Source organism: Hyperolius riggenbachi, chromosome 7, assembly GCF_040937935.1.
Source record: "Hyperolius riggenbachi isolate aHypRig1 chromosome 7, aHypRig1.pri, whole genome shotgun sequence".
NCBI classification, from domain to species: domain Eukaryota; kingdom Metazoa; phylum Chordata; class Amphibia; order Anura; family Hyperoliidae; genus Hyperolius; species Hyperolius riggenbachi.
The window spans coordinates 176,167,596-176,194,159 of record NC_090652.1 but is presented as its reverse complement, the minus strand read 5'-3'; the positions used below and the strand labels follow the sequence as shown (position 1 = coordinate 176,194,159).

Here is a 26,564-nt window from a genome sequence, read left to right as displayed (position 1 = left end):
TAAAATGGGGTCATTTGTGGGGTTCCTATACTGCTCTGGCATTTTAGGGGCCCTAAACCGTGAGGAGTAGTCTTGAAACCAAATGTTTCAAAATGACCTGTGAAATGCTAAAGGTACTCATTGGACTCTGGGCCCCTTAGCGCAGTTAGACTGCAAAAAAGGGCCACACATGTGGTATCGCCGTACTCGGGAGAAGTAGTACAATGTGTTTTGGGGTGTATTTTTACACATACCCATATTGGGTGGGAGAAATATCTCTGTAAATGACAATTTTTTGATTTCTTTACACACAATTGTCAATTTACAGAGATATTTCTCCCACCCAATATGGGTATGTGTAAAAATACACCCAAAACACATTATACTACTTCTCCTGAGTACGGCGATACCACATGTGTGGCACTTTTTTGCACCCTAACTGCGCTAAGGTGCCCAGAGTCCACTGAGTACCTTTTAGCATTTCACAGGCCATTTTGAAACATTTGGTTTCAAGACTACTCCTCACGGTTTAGGGCCCCTAAAATGCCAGAGCAGTATAGGAACCCCACAAATGACCCCATTTTAGAAAGAAGACACCCCAAGGTACTCAATTAGGAGTATGGTGAGTTCATAGAAGATTTTACTTTTTGTCACAAGATAGCGGAAAATGATTTTTATTGGTTTTTTTTACCAAGTGTCATTTTCCGCTAACTTGTGAAAAAAAATAAAATCTTCTATGAACTCACCATACTCCGGAATACCTTGGGATGTCCTCTTTGTAAAATGGGGTCATTTGTGGGGTTCCTATACTGCTCTGGCATTTTAGGGGCCCTAAAAAAATACACCCCAAAACACATTGTACTACTTCTCCCAAGTACGGCGATACCACATGTGTGACACTTTTTTGCACCCTAACTGCGCTAAGGGGCCCAGAGTCCAATGAGTACCGTTACCATTTCACAGGTCATTTTGAGAAATTTGGTTTCAAGACTACTCCTCACGGTTTAGGGCCCCTAAAATGCCAGAGCAGTATAGGAACCCCACAAATGACCCCATTTTACAAAGAGGACATCCCAAGGTATTCCGTTAGGAGTATGGTGAGTTCATAGAAGATTTTATTTTTTGTCACAAGTTAGCGGAAAATGACACTTGGTAAAAAAAAACAATAAAAATCATTTTCCGCTAACTTGTGACAAAAAGTAAAATCTTCTATGAACTCACCATACTCCTAATTGAGTACCTTGGGGTGTCTTCTTTCTAAAATGGGGTCATTTGTGGGGTTCCTATACTGCTCTGGCATTTTAGGGGCCCTAAACCGTGAGGAGTAGTCTTGAAACCAAATTTCTCAAAATGACCTGTGAAATGCTAACGGTACTCATTGGAATCTGGGCCCCTTAGCGCAGTTAGGGTGCAAAAAAGTGCCACACATGTGGTATTGCCGTACTCGGGAGAAGTAGTACAATGTGTTTTGGGGTGTATTTTTATACATACCCATATTGGGTGGGAGAAATATCTCTGTAAATGGACAATTGTGTGTAAAAAAAATCAAAAAATTGTCATTTACAGAGTGATTTCTTCTACCCATCATGGGTATGTGTAAAAATACACCCTAAAACACATTGGTCTACTTCTCCCGGGTACGGCGATAGCACGTGTGGCACTTTTTTGCAGCCTAACTGCGCTAAGGGGCCCAGCGTGCAATGACTACCTTTGGGCTTTACAGGGGTGCTCACAATTTAGCCCCCCCCCCACATGACAGGACAGTTAACAAACCCCACAAATGACCCCATTTTAAAAATAAGACACCACAAAGTATTCCATGAGGGGCATGGTGAGTTTATAAAAAAAATATTTTTTGTCACAAGTTAGCAGAAAAGGATACTTTGTGAAAAAAAACAAAAAACAACAATTTATGCTAACTTGTGACAAAAAAAATCTTCTATGAACTCACCATGCACCTCACGGAATACTTTGGGGTGTTCTCTTTCCAAAATGGGGTCATTTGTAGGGTCTGTCCTGGCATTTTAGGGCCTCTGCAATCATTACATGTATGGCCAGTATTTCTGCTATACTCCTTATATTGGGCATACAGGTAGTGCATTCTGGGCTGAAAGGAAAAATGAACGGCAAACATCCCTTCATTCACATCGATCAATGTGGATGAACAAATATCTGCCAAAAAATGTGAAACAAAAAAAAAAGAAAGAGGGACATAGGAGCTACCACCCCAAAAATCCAAACCCACCAGCTCGTATGCCCAGGCAAACCTGATTTATTCATCCACATCGATCGATGTGAATGGAGAAATCATTGCTTGAGTTCTTTTTTGATACAAAGTGCTTGCCAAAGCATATGAACCCCAACACCGCTCCTCGGCCCATATGCCTCGGCAAACGTATCTTTTTTACTGTGGACGAGAAATCTCGTCCTACAGCGCTGCATGCACTGATTTTGAGTAACCTGACAGAAGCGCAATGCTTCTGTCAGGATGCACCATCAGTGCTGCAGCTGATTGGTCGGTCGGTCGGTCGGTCTGGATAGAGAAAAGAGAGAAGAAAAACGAAAAAACAAAACAAAAAGGAGGGGAAGGTGTCCGTCTGGACATAGGAGCTGCCACCCCAAAAATCCAAACCCACCAGCTCGTATGCCCAGGCAATCCTGATTTATTCATCCACATTGATCGATGTGAATGGAGAAATCATTGCTTGAGTTCTTTTTTGATACAAAGTGCTTGCCAAAGCATATGAACCCCAACACCACACCTTGGCCCATATGCCTCGGCAAACGTATCTTTTTTACTGTGGAGGAGAAATCTCGTCCTACAGCGCTGCATGCACCGATTTTGTGTAACCTGACAGAAGCGCAATGCTTCTGTCAGGATGCATCATCAGTGCTGCAGCTGATTGGTCGGTTGGAAAAAAAGAGAGAAGAAAAAAAAAAAAAAAAAAAAGCAAGCAAGCAGCAAAGCACTTCAATAACATTAACTTTTTAAACTTTATTAAATATGTTCAAACCAAACAATAACATTGGTAACCAAATATTAACTTTTTTGCTTACCTGTTTTTTTGTTGTTGTTTTTTTTACCTGCGAGCTGAGGATAAACTTCTCCTCCCCCATGGGTCAATGTGCAAAGTGCAAATCGCACAGATATGTGGCGAAGTACATTATGCATTCTGTCCCAAGTGAAAGGAGAGGTTTCTGGCAGGCCCGTGTATTTGGATCTCTCAAAACCTGATGTTTGGGTTCACACTGCATACTGGCCTATCCGGTCGGTCGAGCCCGCCGCACCGTCTCGCCCAAAATAGATCTTCAGGGAATACCACAAGAGTAGCATTCGGCCTAGTAATTAACTGCGTCGCCGTAGACTAACATGACTTCCGGGCCGACCCAAATTGCCGCAGAAGCCACGCAGTAACCTAGGCATGCACTAGCGTTAAGTCAAGCACTTCCGGCGTAGGGGGGGGCCGCAAAGTGTGACGTTTGCTAGGCAATTTGCCCTAACGCATCGCGCCAGTGTGAAATAGCACTGAGAGACCCTTGTGTGCCTACTGCTGTGTCTGTAGTTCCCTAGGTTCTAAAAGTGTGCCTTCTCGTGGTACCTCTCATAACACTCCCCTAGGCATAGGCCAGGCTGGTCAGGACAGGAGGGACAGTAAACGTGGGTGTCACGCCTTATCCAGCCTTACTGCAGACACGACATCTTTTTCTGGGGTTGCGTTGAGTTGGGGTACTGGGAATCGGGTAGGCGTAATGCCTTCCATGCAGCCGGCTAGTTGCATTTGGGGGTTGGGCTCTGGCACCTTCTGGATAGAGGAGTGCCGAAACGATCTCTTCCTGGAATTGAAGGAAAGATCCAGTTCTCCCAGCCTTACTGTAGAGAACAAAGCTGTTGTACATCGCCAATTGAATTAAATACACAGACACTTTCTTATACCAGCGTCTGGTTTTCCGGGAAATTAAATAGGGCCCTAACATCTGGTCATTGAAGTCCACCCCTCCCATGTTGGCATTATAGCTGTGGACGGCGAGGGGCTTTTCAATGACCTCTGTTGCCCGTGTAATTTGTACTGTCGTGTCTGTGTGAATGGTAGACAGAAGGTAAACGTCCCTCTTGTCCTTCCATTTCACCGAGAGCAAGTCATCGGTACACAAGGCGGCCCTCTCCCCCCGTTGAAGTCTGGTGTTAACGAGCCGTTGGGGGAAGCCCCGGCGACTAGGCCGCACGGTGCCACAGCATCGGATTCCTTCTAACTTTAAGTGCTGAAAGAGGGCCACACTTGTGTAAAAGTTGTCCACATAAAGATGGTACCCCTTCTGGAACAAGGGTGACACCAAGTCCCACACAATCTTTCCACTGCTCCCCAGGTAGTCAGGACATCCGACCGGCTCCAATTTTGAGTCTTTTCCCTCATAGACCCTAAAACGAGATGTATAGCCTGTGGCCCTATCACAGAGCTTATACAGTTTCACCCCATACCGGGCGCGCTTGCTTGGGATGTACTGTTTGATGCCAAGGCGCCCGGTAAAATGTACGAGGGACTCGTCTACACAGATGTTCTGTTCAGGGGTATAAGCATCTGCAAATGTGGATGACAGGTGGTCTATGAGGGGCCGAATTTTGTGGAGCCGGTCATAAGCTGGGTGGTCTCTTGCATGACAGGTGTCGTTGTCATTGAAATGCAGGAAGCGCAGGATGATCTCAAATCGCGTCCTGGACATGGCAGCAGAGAACACGGGAATGTTATGTATTTGGCGTGTAGACCAATAAGAGCGCAATACATTTTTTTGGGTAATACCCATGTTGAGGAGAAGGCCCAAAAAAATTTTAAGTTCGGAAACTTGGAGTAGTTTCCACCGAAAAGGCTGGGCGTGGCAGCTTTTCGGATGGGCGGTTATAAATTGTGTGGCATATAGGTTGGTCTCAGCCACAATTAAGTCAAGGAGATCCTGGGTGAGGAACAGTTCAAAAAAGTCTAGGGCCGATCCTAGTTCAACTGTCTCCACCTGGACTCCAGACTGGGCGGTGAAAGGGGGCAGTATGGGTGCGGCGGGATCAGAGGAATGCCAATCAGGGTTTGCCAGCACCTCTGGAAAACCAATGGGAGTACGGGCCCGTCTACTTGGTGGCTGCGGATCGGATCTTAATTCACGTACCACCGAACCAGTTTCTACTTCCAGGATGGTGTTCGCCACTTCATCAGGGTCTTCTACGGAAGTACTGGTGTTGATAGGTCCAGGAGATGCTGCGCTGCTGGTGCATGCCTCACCAAGAAAAATCAGATCAGCGCCACTCTGCTGCCCTTGAGACTGATCTTCCGCCACCTGCAGTCCAGTGACATGGGGTGTTGTACGCCTGGCTCTAGCCGGGACCTCAACCTCGTCATCGGAACTATCGGTCAGAGAGCCACTGCTGTCTACAGGATCGTACTCTGAACCCGAAGATTCGTTGAATAAGTTGACCCAAACATCCTCATCCGACTGGTCCATGTACCTGTAGATGTCTTCATTGGAAAACCTCTTTTTTGCCATGGTGGCCTGCTAAATTTAGGAGGTATTCCTCTGAGACTACCCAGGAAAAGAGCACCTACCTAGCGAAAGGGAGTACTTGAGAGGTAGAAAGCTGTGGTCACTGAGTTTAGATTAAAAAAAAAATCAAAACTGATGTTTACAGTGCCACAGTGTTTTTTGCAGTGATCAGAAAAAAAAATTCTGTCACTGCGGTGGGGCAGGCTGAACGCAGTGCAGGCGAACGATCAGGTCTGATCGGGCAAACACTGCGTTTTTTTGTGGATCCTAGTGACCCTAATATAGATCTGACTGTGATCACTAATAATCACTTACAGATACTATATAGTACCAATGCTGATTAGCGACAGTGATGACGCTAATTAGTGACTGTGGTGCAGTGGGCTGAGCACTAACTGACACTAACAACCCTTTTGCTTAGCTAACTGGCCTAACTGTTTGTTACCACTAGTGATACTAAAAAAGTTTTTAGATCACTAGGATAGTGATGGTGAGGGGGGGGGGGGGGGGGGGGGGTTGGGGATCAGAGAGCAATCACAAATAATCAAAAACAATCACGAGACAATTACAACACAATTACAGCAATCGGCGCAATCAAAACCAATTACGGGCAATTGAAGCCAATCACGCGACCATCGAAAACCAATTACGTGACAATCGAAGCCAATTACGCGACAATCGATGCCAATCACAGTGCAATTGAGACAATTGTAGCCAAACAAGGCACAATCAAGCCTTACAGACAGGAGATAAGATACACAATGGCAGGGGGGAGAATATACGCAATCAATGAACTAGGACGGTGTGGGGAGGATCGGAAGGGGTGGGGGGTGATCAGATACCCCTAAGGGGTAGTTGGGGGTCTAATCTGATGGATAGGAGTGACAGGTGGTGACAGGGGGTGATAGATGGGTTATTGACGGGTGATAAGTGGGTGTTTACAGGGAAAAACAGATGTAAACAATGGACTGCTGATGTGATCAGGGGGGGTGTCTCGGAGGGATCTGAAAGGGTGGGTGGGTGATCAGAAGCCCCTAATGGGCAGTTGGGGGTCTGATCTGATGGGGGGCAGTGGCAGGTGGTGACAAGGGATGATTGACAGGTGACGGATAGGTGATTGACAGCTGATCAGCGGGCAATTACAGGGAAGATAGATAGATGCAGTATACGGGAAGGGGGGGCAGGGGGGGATCTGAAGGGGTGGGGGGTGATCAGATACCCCTAAGGGGTAGTTGGGGGTCTGATCTAATGGATAGGAGTGACAGGGGGTGATAGATGGGTTATTGACAGGTAATAAGTGTGTGTTTACAGGGAAAAACAGATGTAAATGATGGATTGCTGATGTGATCAGGGGGGGGGGGGTCTCAGGGGGATCTGAAAGGGTGGGTGGGTGATCAGAAGCCCCTAAGGGGCAGTTGGGGGTCTGATCTAATGGGGGCAGTGACAGGTGGTGACAAGGGATGATTGACAGGTGACTGATAGGTGATTGTCAGCTGATCACTGGGGAGATAGACAGATGCAGGGGAGATAGGTTCAGTATACAGGGGGGGGAGGGTCGGGGGGGAGATCTGAAGGGGTGGGGGGTGATCAGATAACCCTAAGGGGTAGTTAGGGGTCTGATCTGATCGATAGGAGTGACAGGTGGTGACAGGGATTGATTGATGGGTAATATGGGGGGTGGTTAGGTTGAAGCTGCGTGCTGCAGGGGGGTACAGGGGGGTGTCTGATGGGTGCTGCGGGTGATCGGGGGGTCTGTGGGGCTCCTAAGGTGTGCGTGTGTGCTCCTATACTGTGCCTGCTCTCCTCGCTGGTGGTCGATCGCTAAGTGTGACCACCAGCGGGAGGCAGGCAATATAATACAGTTTGTTACGTAAACAAACTGTATTATACGCGTTCTATTGGTTACTTTGAACTTTTACAGCCCGCCGGCGCTGCTGATTGGCCGGCGGGCTGAAGTCACAAGGGGGCCGAAGAGTGTGACGTAGCGATCGCGCGGCTGTAGCCGTGCGATCGCTCGTTAATCAGTCTGCAGCCGGCGACGCAGTTCTGCGTCGCTGGTCCTGCAGCTGCCACTTTGCCGACGCACGGTATAAGCGTGCGGTCGGCAAGTGGTTAGAATAATTAGCAAAGCGGTCATTAACTATTTGACATTCCTGGACGTGAAACTCACGTCCAGGAAGCCATGTGCGCTCCTGCGCGTCCACGCGGCCGATCGCGCGCGTGCACGCGCGCTCCCGGCCGGCGGTTTGTTAGCCAGTGAATCAGTGAATCGGGCAACGGTGCCCGATCACTGATTCCTCTCCCCCGCAGAAAAAGCGACAGCTTCTCTCGGAAGCTACGCTTTTTCTGCTTCCTATGTCGCTCTAAGCGTACGTGGTACGCTTAGAGTGACGTCACTGTAAACAACTCACGGCTGCCATCTTGTGGCCAAAAAGTAAACTACATCTAAAGGTTAAATAAAAATAAAAATACACATATATTTACAAAAAAAATACAATTTCAATCCCACCCTCCCAAAAATACCCACATAAAATGTTTAATTAAAAAAAAAAAAAAACATTACAATTAAAAAAAAAAAAAAAAACACAAATATTTACCTAAGGGTCTAAACGTTTTAAATATCTATGTAAAGATGAAATATTTCTTTTTTTTTTTTATTATAAGCTTGTAAATAGTGATGAATGCAAAACGGAAAAAATGCACTTTTATTTCCAAATAAAATATTGTCGCCATACATTGTGATAGGGACATAATTTAAATGGTGTAATAAACGGGACAAATGGGCATATACAATACGTGGGTTTTAATTATGGAAGCATGTATTATTTTAAAACTATAATTGCCGAAAAGTGAGAAATAATGATTTGTTTCCGTTTTCTTCTTATTCTTCCTTTTAAAATGCATTTACAGTAAAGTGGCTCTTAGTAAAATGTACCCCCCAAAGAAAGCCTAATTGGTGGCGGAAAAAACAAGATATAGATCAGTTCATTGTGATAAGTAGTAATAAAGTTATAGGCTAATGAATGGGAGGTGAACATTGTTCGGATGCATGAAGCGAAAAACGACTGAATGCGAACTGGTTAATAAATGTTGACCCAGTCAGTAAGTTACGCAGAGTTACGTATATAGGGTATAGTGGATGGGGTTGACCTATCTTTTGCCATCCTGGCCAGGATGGTTCCTGTGCGTTCCCCTTGTTCATAAAATGACTGTTTATGGAAGAAGTTTTTGGCCTGCAGTTTTTCTTTTAGCATATCTCTAAGTTGATTTTGTGCAGATTTAGGGCATGGAGGGAACAAAATGGTAAATTGAAGGCCTTCTTTAAGAATGATGGAGGAATATGGTGGTGGGACATAAAAAGCAAGTAAGTTCAGCAGCTTACCATCAAGGGTACCATGAAAAAACACATATCTTCCCATGGAATCTGTTTTGACTTTAATTCGAAGTAATGGTAAAGAACGGTTTATAAGAACTGAGACTCCTCGTGAGTATTGGGAGTGTGTTGAGTGGTATGCTTTTCCCACCCATCCACGCTCCAATGCCTTGTCACCAGTAATGTGTGTTTCAAGTAGTATTAGAATATCAGGTTTTTGTTTGTGCATGTGGTTAAGAATTAATGAGCGCTTAAAGGAGTAATTTAAACCCCCGAACATTCCAACAAATTATTTTAAACTCTCTATCTGACATTGCCATCTACTGGTGGGATAATAAAACCTAGCTGATAATACAGATACACATTCATGCTGGGATCGCCTGTAGGACAAACCATAGTTTTGCAAGTATACCAAATGCACTCTTGATTGAAGATTAACATGTATGAAAATAACAAAAATAAATAAAACAAACCCAGATTGGAACAAAATACCCTGTCCCAAAGCAAACGGCTTAAGGGACCTTAACCCAAACAGTTTAACAGCAAGATATCGTAAAAGCATCCAGGCTAATATCCTAGTGAACGTGTTTAGTCACAATACAAATATATAAGTAGAACTGAAGAAAAGGGATATATAATTGTGTTTAGTGGAAGGTGATTGGACACCACTGAGACAAACCGTCTTGTAAAACAACAACCTGTAAGGGGGAGACACATCAAGATAATTCCTTTTTAAGAGGGAAAAAGAAAAAGAAAAGGAGAGGTACCTAGGAATTTAGGCTGAAGGACTTAATCTTAAACTAAATAACGTTTAGGAAAATTAACACTTGATGGCATTATATGAGGTTGAGCAGGGAGAGATGACCTTAATTAGAAGTGTTGGAACAACAAACCGATGGAACAGCATATGAGTAAGTTTTGAGGCTCAGCAAGTACTGCACAAAGTGTGCATACACCTCCATTTGAAATAGCACGTAGTGAGTAGCCAGGGGGTTACCCTATAGCCACGTTATTTAAGGCAGTTATCATCTGTCCCGACTGAGAACAAGTAATCATATATCGTCCTGTATATGCAAGTTCAGTTACTGGATATTAATAAAGAAATCAAGTGCATTTCTGCCATAGAATGTAGGAAGAACAGACGCGAGCAGATTGCCCGCAATTCCCATGTATTATATAATGCAGCAAACACTCAGGAAGAGAGTCATATTGCCATATTCATGGTAGGATCAGCAAGAGAGCAGGTTATAGGCATAGCCTCTAGTAGCAGGAGTTGTCAAAGTACCTGTATATTCCAGCTTGAGGTATAGATAACGAACAGCCAGGACAGCATCCTATATCGATTACAAAAATAGAAGTGATTGAGCCCGTTTATAATGAAAAAGATAACCCTTAGTTGGTAAAAGTTAGAGAAAAATAGAAAAACAAGGAAAAGGAGTGAGCGTACTGTAAAAATGTTTCAGCGAGGTGGTGATGCATTAGAGGTGCCTCGTGGTCTAGAATCCAGCCAAGTGAAAACTTCTCAGGATTCTGTAAAGAATATAGTTTTTCCATCCACTTGTATACGAAGCTTTGCCGGGTATAACATAGCATAAGGAACCTGTAAAGCACGCAACTTCTTTTTAGCCTCCGTGAATTTAGCTCTAAGCTTCTGGACTTCCATTGTATAATCAGGGTAGAAAGAAATCACTGTATTTTCATATGGGATGGAGGTTTTGGCGCGAGCCGCTTTTAGGACTGCGTCACGATCTCTGTAATTCAGCATTTTAAATATAAAAGTACGTAGTGGTGCTCCAGGGGCCGGAATTTTGGCCCCTATTCTGTGGGCTCTTTCTACTACAAAAACTTTAGAGAAGGAGGACTCACCAAATAGATCCACGAGTAGAGTTTCAGTGAATTTCTCGGAGTCTGTTCCTTCTGCCTTTTCTGGGAGCCCAACTATTCTTATATTCAAGCGGCGTTGCCTGTGTTCTTGATCTTCTTGACGATCAGTCAGAGTTTTCAGGCCTTTTTGAGAAGCACCCATCTCTACATGTAAAGGTTTTACTGAGTCCTCAAGGGAGCTGACCCGCCCTTCCACATCAGAGACACGACCTTTTAAATTCCGGAGGTCTTGCCGGAGGAATGTAACATCTGTCTTCAAAGAGTCCAAAGTAGAGGTGATTTGAGTAAGGCTAGCAGGACACGCTGTGACAGCCTCCAGAACTTGTGTCAGCGTAGGTCTTTTTGCTTTGGGCGCTGTGGATGATTCATCATCCGAGGGAGGCAGGGAAGGAGTCCCGGCGCCATCTTGATCTTCATGCTGGAACTTTTGCAGCTTAGAGAGGGCTTCTGAGGTCCGAGGGTGAGCCATCAGGTTGAGTAATGTGACAGGAACACCGTCCTGAGTAGTTTGGCAGTAAAATATAAGTGTAAATCTCCCCCAGGATTAGTGCAGGATAAAGGAAAGACGGGAGCTCTTCAGCAGCACATCCTCACGCCATGAGCTTCCGGTCACGCCCCCCCCCCAGCTGTATGCCATTTACTTTATATGGTTCTCTACCACTGGTACGCCCAAGCTGCATGGCTTTACATTTATCAACATTAAATTTAATCTGCCATGCCAGTGCACATATCACCATGTTGACAAGATCCTGTTGTAATATATCATTATCCGTATTAAGGTGGCCACACACCATACAATTTTTTAAATATCTGTTCAATTTAAGAATTGCAATACATTTTTCTGACTGATTGTAACATTTTAAAAATATGACCAATGTACCACACACGTATGTTAACTTTTTCCCCAATTATGATAAAAATGATTGGAAACTCTGACAAAATTGCTAGAGTGTGTATATAAATAAATGGACAATCCAACACATACCATACAATCTTTAGAAAGATTGAAGAAAAATATCTGGCATTCCGGATCGATTAAAATCGAAGAAAACGGGAAATCCGATCAGATTTTTCAGTCGAATGAAAAAAAAAAGCTTTCAATTTTTTCGGGAGATCCGATTGTTTTTATCGAATTAACGTAAAATCGGATCATTTTATTGTATCGTGTGTCGCCACCTTTAGTGTTGATAACTCTGCATAATTTTGTATCATCGACAAAGATGGCTACATTACTCTGCATTTTATCTACGAAATCATTAATAAATAAATTAAAAAGAATTGGACTAAGTACTTACCCTTGTGGTACCCCACCGCTAACAGTTTCCCATTTTGAGTACCGGTATGTTCCATTTAGCACCACTCTTTGTGCTCGATTCTCTAAAGCGTGATAACTGTTATCACAGCAGTGATCTGCCGCACGCAAAGTTTTTCACGTAAACAGCGTTAGTTTACGTGATAAGCAAAGGTTTGTGTGCGATCACGTGCGCATTTACCGTGAAACGTGCACGTGATCGCGCGCAAGCCTTTGTGTATCATGTGAACGAACGCTGTTCACGTAAAAAAAAAACCTCTGCACGCGGCAGAACGCGTGATAACTGCTGTAATAGCAGTTATCACGCTTTAGAGAATCGAGCCCCTTGTCTTCTATCCCTTAACCAGTTCTCTATCCACATACACACATTTTCTCCTAGTCCCTGTATCCACAGCTTCTGCACCAGGCTATTGTGAGGAACAGTGTCAAAAGCCTTTGCAAAGCCCCATCTACATCTATTGCTTTTCCAAAATCTACATTTTCTGAGATTGTGAAGGAAATTATAATTGAAGGAAATTGTAATTGAAAACACATTGATGAATTATGCCCTGCTTGAAGATATGGGCAATGTGTTATTTATTGATTGATTTATCTATTTTCAGAATTTATCCTTCTTCCTAAACCCACCGGCAGCCAGATGGGCACAGTTGTCTGAGGTATTAAGCTGGCAGTTTTCTTCAGCAACCAAAAGAGGATTGAATGTAGATCAGCTGAGCATGCTAGAAGAGAAATTACTAGGTAAGGCACAAATAAGCATTTCCTCCAATCATCTTAAATTTGAAAATGGCACATATTGGTTGTATTTTGACTTTATTTTAGTTGTATCTGATTATAGTACAAGGGATTAATGCGCTTCAATTAAGGCCCGGTTCACACTTGCGTTGTTTTGCGGACAGAACGGACGATTAAGGGTCCATTGTTAATCTATGGACCCGTGCGCACTCGTCGGTTACTCCGGATCCGAATGCGGTCTGCGATCCGGCCTGCGGTCCGGAATTTTCCAACATGCTCCAATTTTCCGGACCAGTCCTCCGTCCACCGCCGCCGGACCGGATCCGGACAAGAAATCCAGCACAACAGCAACTGAGGGGAAACGGAAGTGCACAACACACTTCCGGATGTAAGCCGGTCGTCCTACCCCACTTCCTGTGGGGTTCTCTATGGTACAGGCGACCATGTGGATGTACCCAATGCCGGTCAGCCCCCAGCCTCTCCACAGCCACCCCAGAACACAGCGGAGGACGGAAGGACAAGGAGGATGATGTCCGCACAGCAGGCTCTCCCCAAGAAGCACTCCAGCGCTTTTCCAGACCTTCCAGGCCCCTCTTTGAAAACGGAAACTGATCCAGGACGCATGAAGAACAGAAGAAGAACCGGATGAAAACTGAACATGACCTGACCGGATCCTGATGGCCTCCTGATGGCGAACGGATGTTCTCAGAACGGACCCGTGCCACTGGTAAGTATTTTATCAAAACGCAAGTGTGAACCGGGCCTTAGGGTGCAGCTCCAGAGACCACCATGTTGAGGATTGGGGAAAGCCTGTAAGTAGCATTGTTCAGACATACTGTTCACCTCACAGTAGGGTCAAGGGCTTCATCTCAACCTGGGTGGCACAACAAGTATCAAATGCCCCAATTTTGAGACTTAGCCAACAACCTTTTTTCTTGTACCTGAATTGAGTCAAAATGTATTAATCAAAACATAACATGTAAAGGCAATTTATGCTATTGCAATTTTGTATGTATTTATGCAATACGAGAGCCATTTCACTCATGCTACAGCTTAAAGGGACTCCGAGCAGTGCAGAAACTATGGAAAGATGCATATCATTTTAAAGCTCTCTTTCTCCTCTTTCCAATGATATATAAACCGCCACCCTACGCCTTTTAGTTTTCGCTATTTTCGTGATTGAAATTGCCGCGGCCGCGATTTCAATCACGAAAATAAAGAAAACTAAAAGGCGTAGGGCGAAGATTTAGGTGTCGCCAGAAAGAGGAGAAAGAGAGCTTTAAAATGATATCCATCTTTCCATAGTTACTTGTATTACACAGGACGACACTTTCCCCAGTGTCAGCAGCTCCATTCAGCAGAAAAAGTCGGCCTGTGTAATACATTGTGACTATGGAAAGATGGATATCATTTTAAAGCTCTCTTTCTCCTCTTTCTGGCGACACCTAAATTGTTGCCCTACGCCGTTTAGTTTTCTTTATTTTCGCGATTGAAATCACGGCCGCGGCAATTTCAATCACAAAAATAGCGAAAACTAAAAGGCGGAGGGCAGCGGTTTATATCTCATTGGAAAGAGGAAAAAGAGAGCTTTAAAATGATATGCATCTTTCCATAGTTTCTGCACTGCTCGGAGTCCCTTTAAAGTGTAACTGTCAGGCATAAAATCAAAAATCAATTCTTTATTTTTATCTGGTAAACAAGTAATAAGAATGCTAACCCGGCAATCCAAAAGTTAAAATCACTATTACTTTTCTTGTTGATGAATGATCATTCCCCAGTTTACCTGACTCTTATTTGGTACACACAAAATTTGGTACGCAAAAAGGAAGTTGCAGGGCATGCAGTGTTGTCCTGTTTTGCTTCCATAGTAGAGAAGTAGAAGTAGAGAAGCAAAAGATGACAACCCAGCATGCCCTGCAACTTCCTTTTTGCGTACCAAATTTTGTGTGTACCAAGTAAGAGTCAAGTAAACTAGAGAATGATCATTCATCAAAAAGAAAAGTAATAGAGATTTTAACTTTTGGATTGCCTGGTTAGCATCCTTATTACTTGTAAAAAATAGATTTTTGATTTTATGCCTGACAGTTACACTTTATACATTCTTCTATAACTGCTATTGTATGTCCTTTTACACTTCCAGTCATTTAAAAATTAACATGATATCATGGCATAAAGTTTCAATACTGTTTCCTAGTAATTGGCATAGAAATAGGCATACTGTAGTAAATATTTACAGTGCTACTATTGAGGGGAAGAACTTGCATAAACTTAAACTCAGCTGTATGAAATATTGCCCAACTTAAGGTATGGATAGCTTCATAGATCTACTCCTATGCTGAGCAGTACTATTATAGTTTGAATTTTAAATGAGAGTTTTAATTTATCTAAGCAGACAGAAAACACAAAACGAACAAAATAAAGATCTACTGTATGACTGAGCACATTGTGGGCCATATGCAATTCATTTTTTCTCCTGCGTTTTCTCCTAGGAGATCATTTTTCATCTTCATTTTAAATTACCTTTATAGCACTTTTTAAATGGAAAAACTACCAAAAAGTTGGTAAAAAAGTACTGTCAAAATTATCTTGTATATTTGTTTGCTTGATGGGGGTGTAAAAGTAATTTTATTTATAAGTTGTGAAAATATCACCTAGGAGAAAACTCAGGTGAAAAACTGAATTGCATATGGCCCTGTGTGTGCTGTGATAAGTCTTGCTTGTGGTTACTGGAATGTGATTATTCAATTATCTTGAATAGCTTTGGCAGAGTGTGCACATACAGTCAGTAAGGAACATAAGTATTTGAACACCCTGCGATTTTGGGTCTGAAATTCACATTGTAGATGCATTCCCACTGTGAGAGACCACATTGAAAAAAATTCAGTTGTTTCAACAGAATGAAAGCTATAACAAATGACACTCTTCCCCAGTTTGAAAAAGTCTGGAAACCTTATTTTATACATTATGCCCATTGGCTTCATGCGTCTCTCACAGCTGTATAACGTAAAAAAGGCCTCCCCCAAGCATTTCCCTTCCAAATGAATTTAGCATCAAGATGGGATTGGTAGTTGCTCGGCACCTTTTTCTCCTTACCTTCTCCCCCCCTAACACTTTCTTTCCCTCCTTCACTCCTCTCTCTTTCTTCTTACCTTCCTTCTGATGGCCTCTGTCCCATCAGGAAGATGCAATATAGAATGAAACTATTTATATAACACTAGCTATACTCATGGAGTGGCTCACGGGTTGGTTCATAAGGCTAACATCTAACACCCCCACGACCCATGGTCTACACAAAAATTTGAAAGGTACAAATTGTCAAGATCATTGAGCCACCGACTCTGTGTGGTGCTTTCCCTTTTCCATGCACTTTTATATTAAGTTTAAAGGGACTCCGAGCAGTGCAGAAACTATTGAAAGATGCACATTATTTTAAAGCTCTCTTTCTCCTCTTTCCAATGATATATAAACCGCCGCCCTACGCCTTTTAGTTTTCGCTATTTTCGCGATTGAAATTGCCGCGGCCGCGATTTCGATCGCGAAAATAGAGAAAACTAAAAGGCGTAGGGTGACGATTTAGGTGTCGTCAGAAAGAGGAGAAAGAGAGCTTTAAAATGATATCCATCTTTCCATAGTTATATTGTATTACACAGGGCGACTTTTTGTCAAAGTCAGCAGCTGCATTCAGCAGAATGGAGCTGCTGACACCGGGGAAAGTGTTGTCCTGTGTAATACAATATAACTATGGCTTGATGGATATCATTTTAAAGCTCTCTTTCTCCTCTTTCTGACGACACCTAAATCGTTGCCCTACGCCTTTTATTTTTCTCTATTTTCGCGATCGAAATCGCGGCCGCGGCAATTTCAAGACGTAGGGCGGTGGTTTATATATCATTGGAAAGAGGAGAAAGAGAGCTTTAAAATGACATGCATCTTTCCATAATTTCTGCACTGCTCGGAGTCCCTTTAAAGTTGACTAGGGATGCCAGTAATTGACGCCATAGTGTTGCTGACGTACAAAATGTTTTCATATGTAATATTTTCTGCCTCCGCAGATTTTGCTGTACCTCAAGTTGTATTTAAATTTGCACTACGTTGTTATTTGCAAAACACATTTTGATATTGCACTGTTTTACTGCTTTTTATATTCAAAAACCAATAAAAAACGTTTTGAGAAAAAAAATTCAGTTAAACCCCTTGGCGGTAATCCTGACCTGTGCTCAGGTTCCGCTTTGTGCTGATAGCTGTAAACTCGAGCACAGGTGGAGCTGTCAAAATACTGCCATGTCCATTGCATTCCTGGGTCCTGCACGCGATCAGCACTGCACAGCGGGACCCAGGCTTCTCCCCCAGGCTGCGTTTCGCGGTGTAAACCACTTCATCATGTTGAGTGTTGTGTCTTTAAAAAAAACAGACAGTTTTAGAAAATACACTTATCCAAAATCTGTCAGTTCTTGATGATGGCGGGTAATGGGCGTTTTACTGTATTCACTACTATCACTCCTGGAACAAAGATCTTTCTGTTTGTTGCTGTGTTGTGCATTATTGTTATTCTGGACACTCCCCTAGGTTATATTCAGTTCAGAAACTTAGGCATAGTAATATACATTTAAAAATGTTTGCATGTGTGCAGCATTGGAATTTTGGAATTAAATATTTTTGTGTTATCTTTATTGTTATCTTTATTTAAGGGCCAAATCTTAACAGTGCTGAAGATTTTATTCCATGGACAAGATTTTGCAAGGTAACATCTACTACTAAGAATTATTTAATTAAGTTTTTTTTTCTGTAACCTTATGATGTCATAGTGTTATGCATTTTTTCAATTATTCAGTATTGTTTGGGCTGCTAATAACTTACATGTTGTCAAAAATTAAACTGGGCCTTCAGACAAAATAGATATACCGGTATGTTTTGTATTTCTGTGGCACTGACATTTTTGGTAGAGCTTACAGAATATAGTGAAGTTTTCATTTCACAAACCTTCCTCAAAGGACCTCACAATCTAATGTTCCTACCATATTCATAGTCTAGCATCTGAACAATAGTCTAGTACCAGTTTAGGACAGGTAAACCAATTCATCTATCCATGTAATTAGGCTCCTTTCACACTATGTACGTTGCTCTGCACATCCTGAAAAATAGATTGTAATGGTGATGTAAAGTTGCCTCACAGCCTACTGCTGTGATGTGACCCATACAGTGCAGCATAAAGTCCATAGTGTAAGGCCTGGCAGATCTCTCATCTTCCTTCAGCCTCTATACCCTAACCTAATATCATGCTCTTCACCTATATGCCAAGCCCCCGCGTGAACGGTTGTTACAAACCTGAATGGAGGAACAGGTGAAGACCGCAGTGTGCAGCAATACAGACACTGAAACGAGGAATAATGTGCAATAATGGTTTATTGTGACCGGATTGAGCAAACAAACAGATAAATGCCAATAAGATGCAAATACTTCCGCAACACACTATATACAGAGCAGATGCACATCACGTGCACAACACAGTATATACAGAGCATTCACCATATATATAAAAGTGCAAAACCCCCAAAGATCCTATCTATCTATTGTAGCTAACTAATAAATATATATATATATATATATATATATATATATATATATATATATATATATATATATATACACAGGATAATATATACAGGAATAATATACAACAATCGCGGTACAAAAAGGGAGCAGGCAGAAATAACAGTCGAACGTAATGCAAGCCAGGTAACAAACCAATCGAAGTACAGAGGAGCAGGCAGGAATCAGAGTCAGACAAAGTATACAGGGTTCAGCAACAGAAAGGCAAATACAATCTCAGGGCAAGGAACAGGTCAGGAAGCAGGTTGTCCAGGAGCTCAAGGCTGCAAAGAACTGCTAAGCTTTGGCAACCAGCAGGAGGAAAAGGCAGTTCTTATATAGTCTAGGTAGCAAACAAGATGCATGTGGAAATTGCTGAAGGGCTGCTCACAGTCCACAGAGCCCTCTGCTGGTGGAGGACAGAACCCCAGGGCTGCTACATGTCCATAAAGCCCCCTGCTGGTGGCACAGTGCAAAGTCCAAGGCAGTCCAAGTAAACACCACCACCAGCAGGCAGAAACAAAGCAGCACACAAATCGTAACATTATCCCCCCGCCCCCCTTGAGGAGTGGCCTCAGGACGCTCCACAATGTCTTTAGAAAACTCCCTCCAGGGTCCCAGGAAACATTATGCAAGTAATGCCTTGGCGGGATGGACCGCAGATGCAAAAACAGGGTGGGCAGGGAGGGAAGTAGTAATTTAAACTTTGAAACTTTACTAGGCAGGGAGGCAGATTGCACAAACAACTGGTACACATCAGGCAGGATCCAAAAAGTAGCAAGTATAACAGCAAATTGCAATTGGCAAACTTGGGTGGGTAGGGAGAGAAACAATGCCAACCAAAATATATCCAGCATTCTTAAGACAGTAGACCACTTTGGAAATTGTATTTCAAGAAACTGGAACACTGATTGGGAATCATCAAACACGGAGGTAGGTACAATGGGTGACTGGAAAACCTCACGCAAGGAAACAGGCTGGCAGGTCTCGGGCGGAACAGAGGACTGGCAGGCACCAGGCAAGGCAACGGGCTTGGTACCAACAGGACAGACAGCAGATTTGGCACCATCCAGCCAAAGTCTCTATGTTACGATTAATGTTATATTATCTCCTGCCTGCTGGTGGTGGTATTGAGTTGGACTGCCTTGGACTTCCACTATCCACCAGCAGGTGGTTTTTCATCAAATACAAAGACCTGCAGTTTTGTGTCTGGCCTGCAGATGCCTCTAATGGGACAATCACCACCAGCTGCTTCCTGTTACATGGACTATATAAGTCTGCCTCTTCCTCCAAGTCCTTGCCAGAACTTCCTTTGCTACAGATCTGAGTCTCTGGTCACCTCTGTTACCTGATACCTGGTTTCTTGTACCTGCTCTGTGATCTGATTACCTGCTGCTGAACCTTTGCTTGTCCTGACTCTGCTTCTGTTTATTCCTCTGTACCTTGCATGTATCTGATTACCGGTTGCTAACTCTGTTATTCCGTTTTGATCTGTTTTCGCCTGCTCCCTTTGATACCGCGTTATTGTATATATATTTGCTAGTACATATATATATCTCCTGCACGCCGTTTGTAAATAGATAGATAGGTAGTCAGGGTTTTGGTTATATGTGTGCACACTGTTTTGTTTTGTTTGCAGGAGATACACTGTATCTATTGTTGGCATATGGTTGCATGTTATTTGCATGATTTGGTTCTTAATAAAACACCTTTTTTGCACATCCCTGTTTCAGTATCAGTGTTTCTGCAAACTGTGCTCATTCCTTGCAATACCTGTTTATTGTTCCGTAACACTCTAGCAGCTGGGCAGCGGCAGAAGTCTGTGACGGCTGGGCAGCGGCAGAAGTCTGTGACGACTGGGCAGCGGCAGAAGTCTGTGATGGCTGGGCAACAGGTTGGATAGTTTCAGACAGGGTGGCAACAGGCTGGATAGTTTCAGACAGGGTGGCAACAGGCTGGATAGTTTCATAAAGGGTGGCAACCGACTGGATAGTTTCAAAGAGGGTGGCAACCGACTGGATAGTTTCAAAGAGGGTGGCAACCGGCTGGATAGTTTCAGGTAGAGTGACAACAGGCTGGATAGCCTCAGGGTGCTGGTCCATTGGCTGAGCAACTGGCTGGGTCGTTGGCTGATACCCCAATACAGTCTGTGCGGGCTGGAGCAAAGCCTGTGCAAGCTGGAATGGAGCCTGTGCGGGCTGGAAACAAAGTTCTGTAGACTGGATGCAAGATCCGGTGGAACAAATGGCTGGATTGGTTTTTGGATTTGGTGCAAGCAAGATCTTTAATAACTGTGAAAGAAAAGCTAAACTCTGTATCAGAGGGAAATTGGCTGGAGGCTGCACCAGACAGAAGCTGGTTGGAAGCTGCACCAGACAGGAGTCGGTTGAAGGTTGCACCAGACAGGAGTCGGTTGAAGGCTGCACCAGACAGGAGTCGGCTGAAAGCTGCACTAGACAGGAGTCGGCTGAAGGCTGCACCAGACAGGAGTCGGCTGAAGGCTGCACCAGACAGGAGTCAGTTGAAAGCTGCACCAGACAGGAGTCGGTTGGAAGCTGCATGGGAGGCAAGATGACTGGAGGCTGCAGCGGACAGGAACTGACTGGAGTAATAAGACTGTAGGAAAATATTTGTGCTTTGTTCTGTGGACCAATCTGGAAACAGGAACAGGTTCTTGTGAAGTAGCTGGACACTGCCACGACCAAGGTGTGGACCGGATGGTTGTTTGCAATTTCTTAGACTTTTTATTTTTTACAGACTCTGAGCTCTGGACATGGTTAGAAATATATGGAGAGTGAGTAGAGGGAAGAGAGTGGAAACAGGAAGAAAGGATCTCACACCCAGGGCCGGCGCTACCATTAAGGCAAAGGAGGCAGCTGCCCCAGGGCCCCAGAGCTTGTAGGGGCCCCCAGTGGCTACAAGAGGAAAAAAAAAATTCAAATCGGCCTTATAGTTTTTGAGAAAATCGATTTTAAAGTTTCAAAGGGAAAAAAAATACACATTTAAAAACCTGCCGACTTTAATGGTTAATAGCAAATCCACCTTAAATGCTACAAACCCTAAATTTGCAGGATATGTTAAGGAGATCATTAGGAATAAGAGGAAAAAACTATTTTTCAAAAAGACCTTATAGTTTTTGAGAAAATCGATTTTAAAGTTTCAAAGGAAAAAAGTATACTTTTAAATGCGGTAAATGTCACTTTTAGTAGCAAGCCTAACGGTAGTGTAATTTTACATGCATCAAATGAAAGCGCAATAAATTTCCTGACGGGGTTTCCAGGGGGTCTATACGAAGCCGCAGCGCTTTGGACAGGGATCGCTATACAGCCGCAATATGGCTGTATGAAGATCCCTGGCATTTTTTCCTATTTTCCCTTTTTTTTTTATGTTTAGAGTGTGGGAATTTTTAAACAAAAAAATTATGGGGGGTCCCCCCTCCTGAAACTTTTTAACCCCTTGTCCCCCATGCAGGCTGGGATAGTCAGAATGTGGAGCTCCGACCGATTGGGACTTCACACCCTGACTATACCAGCTGCAAAAAAGGTCCCCTAATGCCGATTTTTGTTCCGGGGTATATGTTGGGGGGGGGGGGCCCCAGGTTTATTTTGCCCTGGGGCCCCATTGTTGCTTAAACCGGCCCTGCTCACACCAGACCATAATCAATGCAGAAGCAAATTAATGCTTGCAAAGCTTATGCACCATTAAAGATTCTGTTGCACGTATACAGGCAGACACATATGATTCACATTTCTCCGAGTAAAATTCAAAAAACCCTTGTTTGTCTCTCTTCAAATATTGATATAAATAGTCATTCTTATCAGAACTGAAAATGAAGTCAAATTGCTTATTGACGGGTGATTGACTTTTAGGCTGTTTAATTGCTGTGGGCTGAGGGTTCTGAACCTTAATGAGAGACACTCAGAGGGTTAACAGAAGAATTGCTTAACTGCAGGATTTCTGAATAGGCAGCAATTAGAGCAGGACCAGATTCATACTAGCAGCAATTTGCATGCATCAAATTCTTAACGGCATTCATATACCCAGGCACAAATTCAATAGATTGCTTGGAATAAAACTCAAAAAATTCTCCCCTATCTCTCTTCAAATAATGATAATACATGTCTACTTGTTCAGAAGTAAAATCAACCTGAACTGGGCTCATAACAGGTGAGGCAAGGGCTGTGGAACCTGCAGAGATAATTTTCTGCCATGCAATCAGCAAGAAAGAGGCTTTCCCGTACTTGCATATTTCTGTAACCATGACTACGGCTCAGGACTCTTGCTAAATAGCGTGCAGTGCATAGAGACGTCATCTGACGAAGGCGCAGAGCGCCGAAACGCGTCATGACGTCCTATGCACGCTGACCTCCAGCCACGCCCACTCCCAGAGCGATACGGCTTCCAGTCCACCGGAGATCGCGCTGCTGGCCACAGCGCGCCGCCGACATATTGCCAGAGAGTGAAGCGGTTGGCTGTACCGCTGAGAAGCGTCTTTTATTGCTATATCTTGTGAGTATTACTTGTACATTTGCGAATAAAAGCCAAGCCTTGGTAATGCACTATAGTGCGCTCCATTTCTTTCTTTAAACCGTACTTGCATATTCCCTGACTAATCAAGGACTGGAGAGAATCAATGCAAGCTTGCACGGTCTGTTTGACACTTCCTGTCATCCTCAAGCAAGTTAATCAGGGCTAAAATGGCATAATTATCAAAAGGTGGTACATAATCACTGACTATCTTTTGGTTATTATCACATTTAAGACGAACATTTGTTGTCTTAGGGTATGCCAGATCATTCCAGATCCTGGCGAAATTCTCAATATCTTGTGTGCAAAATATTCCCAATTTGACATAACTATATGTCTGGCTAATCAACTGCTGCTATTCAATTTTAGATATATCAGCAAAATCCGCACAACATTCAGCTTCATCCTCATCAGCCAGCAATGCATAATAAAGAATTTGTTGCGGATCCATTTTTGGACATAACAGGTATCCGTGTGCAGTATAGCTGCAATGGTCAGTGTATGTATGGCCAGAGCTTACTGTTTCAAACCTGAATGGAGGAACAGGTCATGACCACAGTTTGTAGCAATACAGACACTGAAACAAGGAATAATGTGCAATAATGGTTTATTGTGACCGGATTGAGCAAACAAACAGATAAATGCAATAAGATGCAAACACTTGCGCAACACACTATATACAGAGCAGATGCATACCACGTGCATAACACAGTGTATACAGAGCAATCACCATACACATAAATGTGCAAAACCCGCAAAGATCCTATCTATCTATTCTAGCTAACTAATATATATATATATATATATATACATATATATATATATACATATATATATATATATATATATATATATATATATATATATATATATATATATATATATATATATATATATATATATATATATACAGTGGTGTGAAAAACTATTTGCCCCCTTCCTGATTTTGTTTTGCACGTTTGTCACACTTAAATGTTTCTGCTCATCAAAAACAGTTAACTATTAGTCAAAGATAACATAATTGAACACAAAATGCAGTCTTAAATGATGGTTTTTATTATTTAGTGAGAAAAAAAACTCAAAACCTACATGGCCCCGTGTGAAAAAGAAATTTCCCCCTGAACCTAATAACTGGTTGGGCCACCGTTAGCAGCAATAACTGCAATCAAGTGTTCGCGATAACTTGCAAGGAGTCTTTTACAGCGCTCTGGAGGAATTTTGGCCCACTCATCTTTGCAGAATTGTTGTAAGTCTGCTTTATTTGAGGGTTTTCTAGCATGAACCGCCTTTTTAAGGTCATGCCACAACATCTCAATAGGATTCAGGTCAGGACTTTGACTAGGCCACTCCAAAGTCTTCATTTTGTTTTTCTTCAGCCATTCAGAGGTGGATTTGCTGGTGTGTTTTGGGTCATTGTCCTGCTGAAGCACCCAAGATCGCTTCAGCTTGAGTTGACGAACAGATGGCCGGACATTCTCCTTCAGGATTTTTTGGTAGACAGTAGAATTCATGGTTCCATCTATCACAGCAAGCCTTCCAGGCCCTGAAGCAGCAAAACAACCTCAGACCATCACACTACCACCACCATATCTTATTGTTGGTATGATGTTCTTTTGCTGAAATGCAGTGTTACTTCTACGCCAGATGTAGCGGGACACGCACCTTCCAAAAAGTTAAACTTTTGTCTCGTCGGTCCACAAGGTATTTTCCCAAAAGTCTTGCCAATCATTGAGATGTTTTTTAGCAAAATTTAGACGAGCCTTAATGTTCTTTTTGCTTAAAAGTGGTTTGCGCCTTGGATATCTGCCATGCAGGCCGTTTTTGCCCAGTCTCTTTCTTATGGTGGAGTCGTGAACACTGACCTTAATTGAGGCAAGTGAGGCCTGCAGTTCTTTAGCTGTTGTCCTGGGGTCTTTTGTGGCCTCTCGGATGAGTTCTCTCTGCGCTCTTAGGGTAATTTTGGTAGGCCGGCAACTCCTGGGAAGGTTCATCACTGTTCCATGTTTTTGCTATTTGTGGATAATGGCTCTCACTGTGTTTCGCTGGAGTCCCAAAGCTTTAGAAATGGCTTTATAACCTTTACCAGACTGATAGATCTCAATTATCGTACTTTTGTTCTCATTTGTTCCTGAATTTCTTTGGATCTTGGCATGATGTCTAGCTTTTGAGGTGCTTTTGGTCTACTTCTCTGTGTCAGATAGCTCCTATTTAAGTGATTTCTTGATTGAAACAGGTGTGGCAGTAATCAGGCCTGGGGGTGACTACAGAAATTGAACTCAGGTGGGATAAACCACAGTTAAGTTATTTTTTAACAAGGGGGGCAATCACATTTTCACACAGGGCCATGTAGAGTTGGAGTTTTTTCCTCACTAAATAATAAAAACCATTATTTAAAACTGCATTTTGTGTTCAATTATGTTATCTTTGACTAATAGTTAACGGTTTTTGATGAGCAGAAACATTTAAGTGTGACAAACATGCAAAAGAATAAGAAATCAGGAAGGGGGCAAATCGTTTTTCACACCACTGTATATATATATATATTGGTTATTACGATAAAAAAAAGTCAGTTAAATATATCATATAGGAGACACGCACAGTGATATTTGAGAAGTGAAATTAAGTTTATTGGATTTAAAGAAAGTGCGCAATAATTGTTTAAATAAAATTAGGGAGGTGCATAAATTTGGGCACTGTTGTCATTTTATTGATTCCAAAACCTTTAGAACTAATGATTGGAACTCAAATTGACTCAGCTCAGTGACCCCTGACCTACATACACAGGTGAATCTAATTATGAGAAAGAGTATTTAAGGGGTCAATTGTATGTTTCCCTCCTTTTAATTTTCTCTGACGAGTAGCAACATGGGGGTCTTGTGACGCTCTGCGGTTCCCGAGAAAACCGTGTATACTTCATGTGAGCGATAAACGCACGTTTCATCGCAAATACCAAAATGACAGTTCAAATAAACTGTATTTCTCCTTCTCCAAAGGGCTGGAGGAATCTTTTCATGGTAAGGTAATTAGCCTCCACGTGTGAAAAGCCCTCTGCCAGCACATGGGACCCCCTGAGAAGTTTATGGCTCATCCATCAGATGAAGTCAGATATGTGCTTGACATAAATTGTAAAACCCAAGCTTCTGGGAGAATGGTGTCTGTATTTTTGACACCTTCACCCAGAACAGCCAAAAGGAACTACTTCAGAGTTCCGTACATGAAAAGAGCAGCCAAAGAGCTAGCCACAGGAGGTCCTGCTAACATCTTGCAGAAGCCACTTAGAGACAACAGTTGGCTTTCTCACTGACCAGTTAGGAAACCTATCTGTGAACTCACAAATATGAAATCCATCTTTTGTCATAAATATGACTTTTCAAATGGGCGTTAGCCGTTAGAACTCGCTTATTATGAAATGCGGAACATACCACACGATTGGATGTTTCCGAATTCACGGTAAGCCCTGCCAAAGCAGAGCTATGCATTTTGGGGCCACAATTCACTCCAAACCAATCAAGTCTGATATCCATGTTCTTCATAAATTCTGACAAACCTAAAAATTTTGCTAGGTTTAACATAACCTGTACGGTTTTGAAGATTAGCACATCTATCATGATTTAGGTATATCACGGTCTCCATGAAAAGGAA

General features: G+C 42.8%; 1 protein-coding gene across 1 annotated transcript in view; it reads left to right on the top strand.

Moving 5' to 3' along the window:
* Positions 1-26,564, top strand: part of STAT1 (signal transducer and activator of transcription 1) — a 1,171,385-nt gene that overhangs the window by 1,001,465 nt on the left and 143,356 nt on the right. The window contains exons 14-15 of the mRNA XM_068244925.1: positions 12,677-12,812; positions 17,495-17,547. Of these exons, the coding sequence (XP_068101026.1) occupies positions 12,677-12,812; positions 17,495-17,547 (189 nt within the window). The remainder of the gene's footprint in view (positions 1-12,676; positions 12,813-17,494; positions 17,548-26,564) is intronic.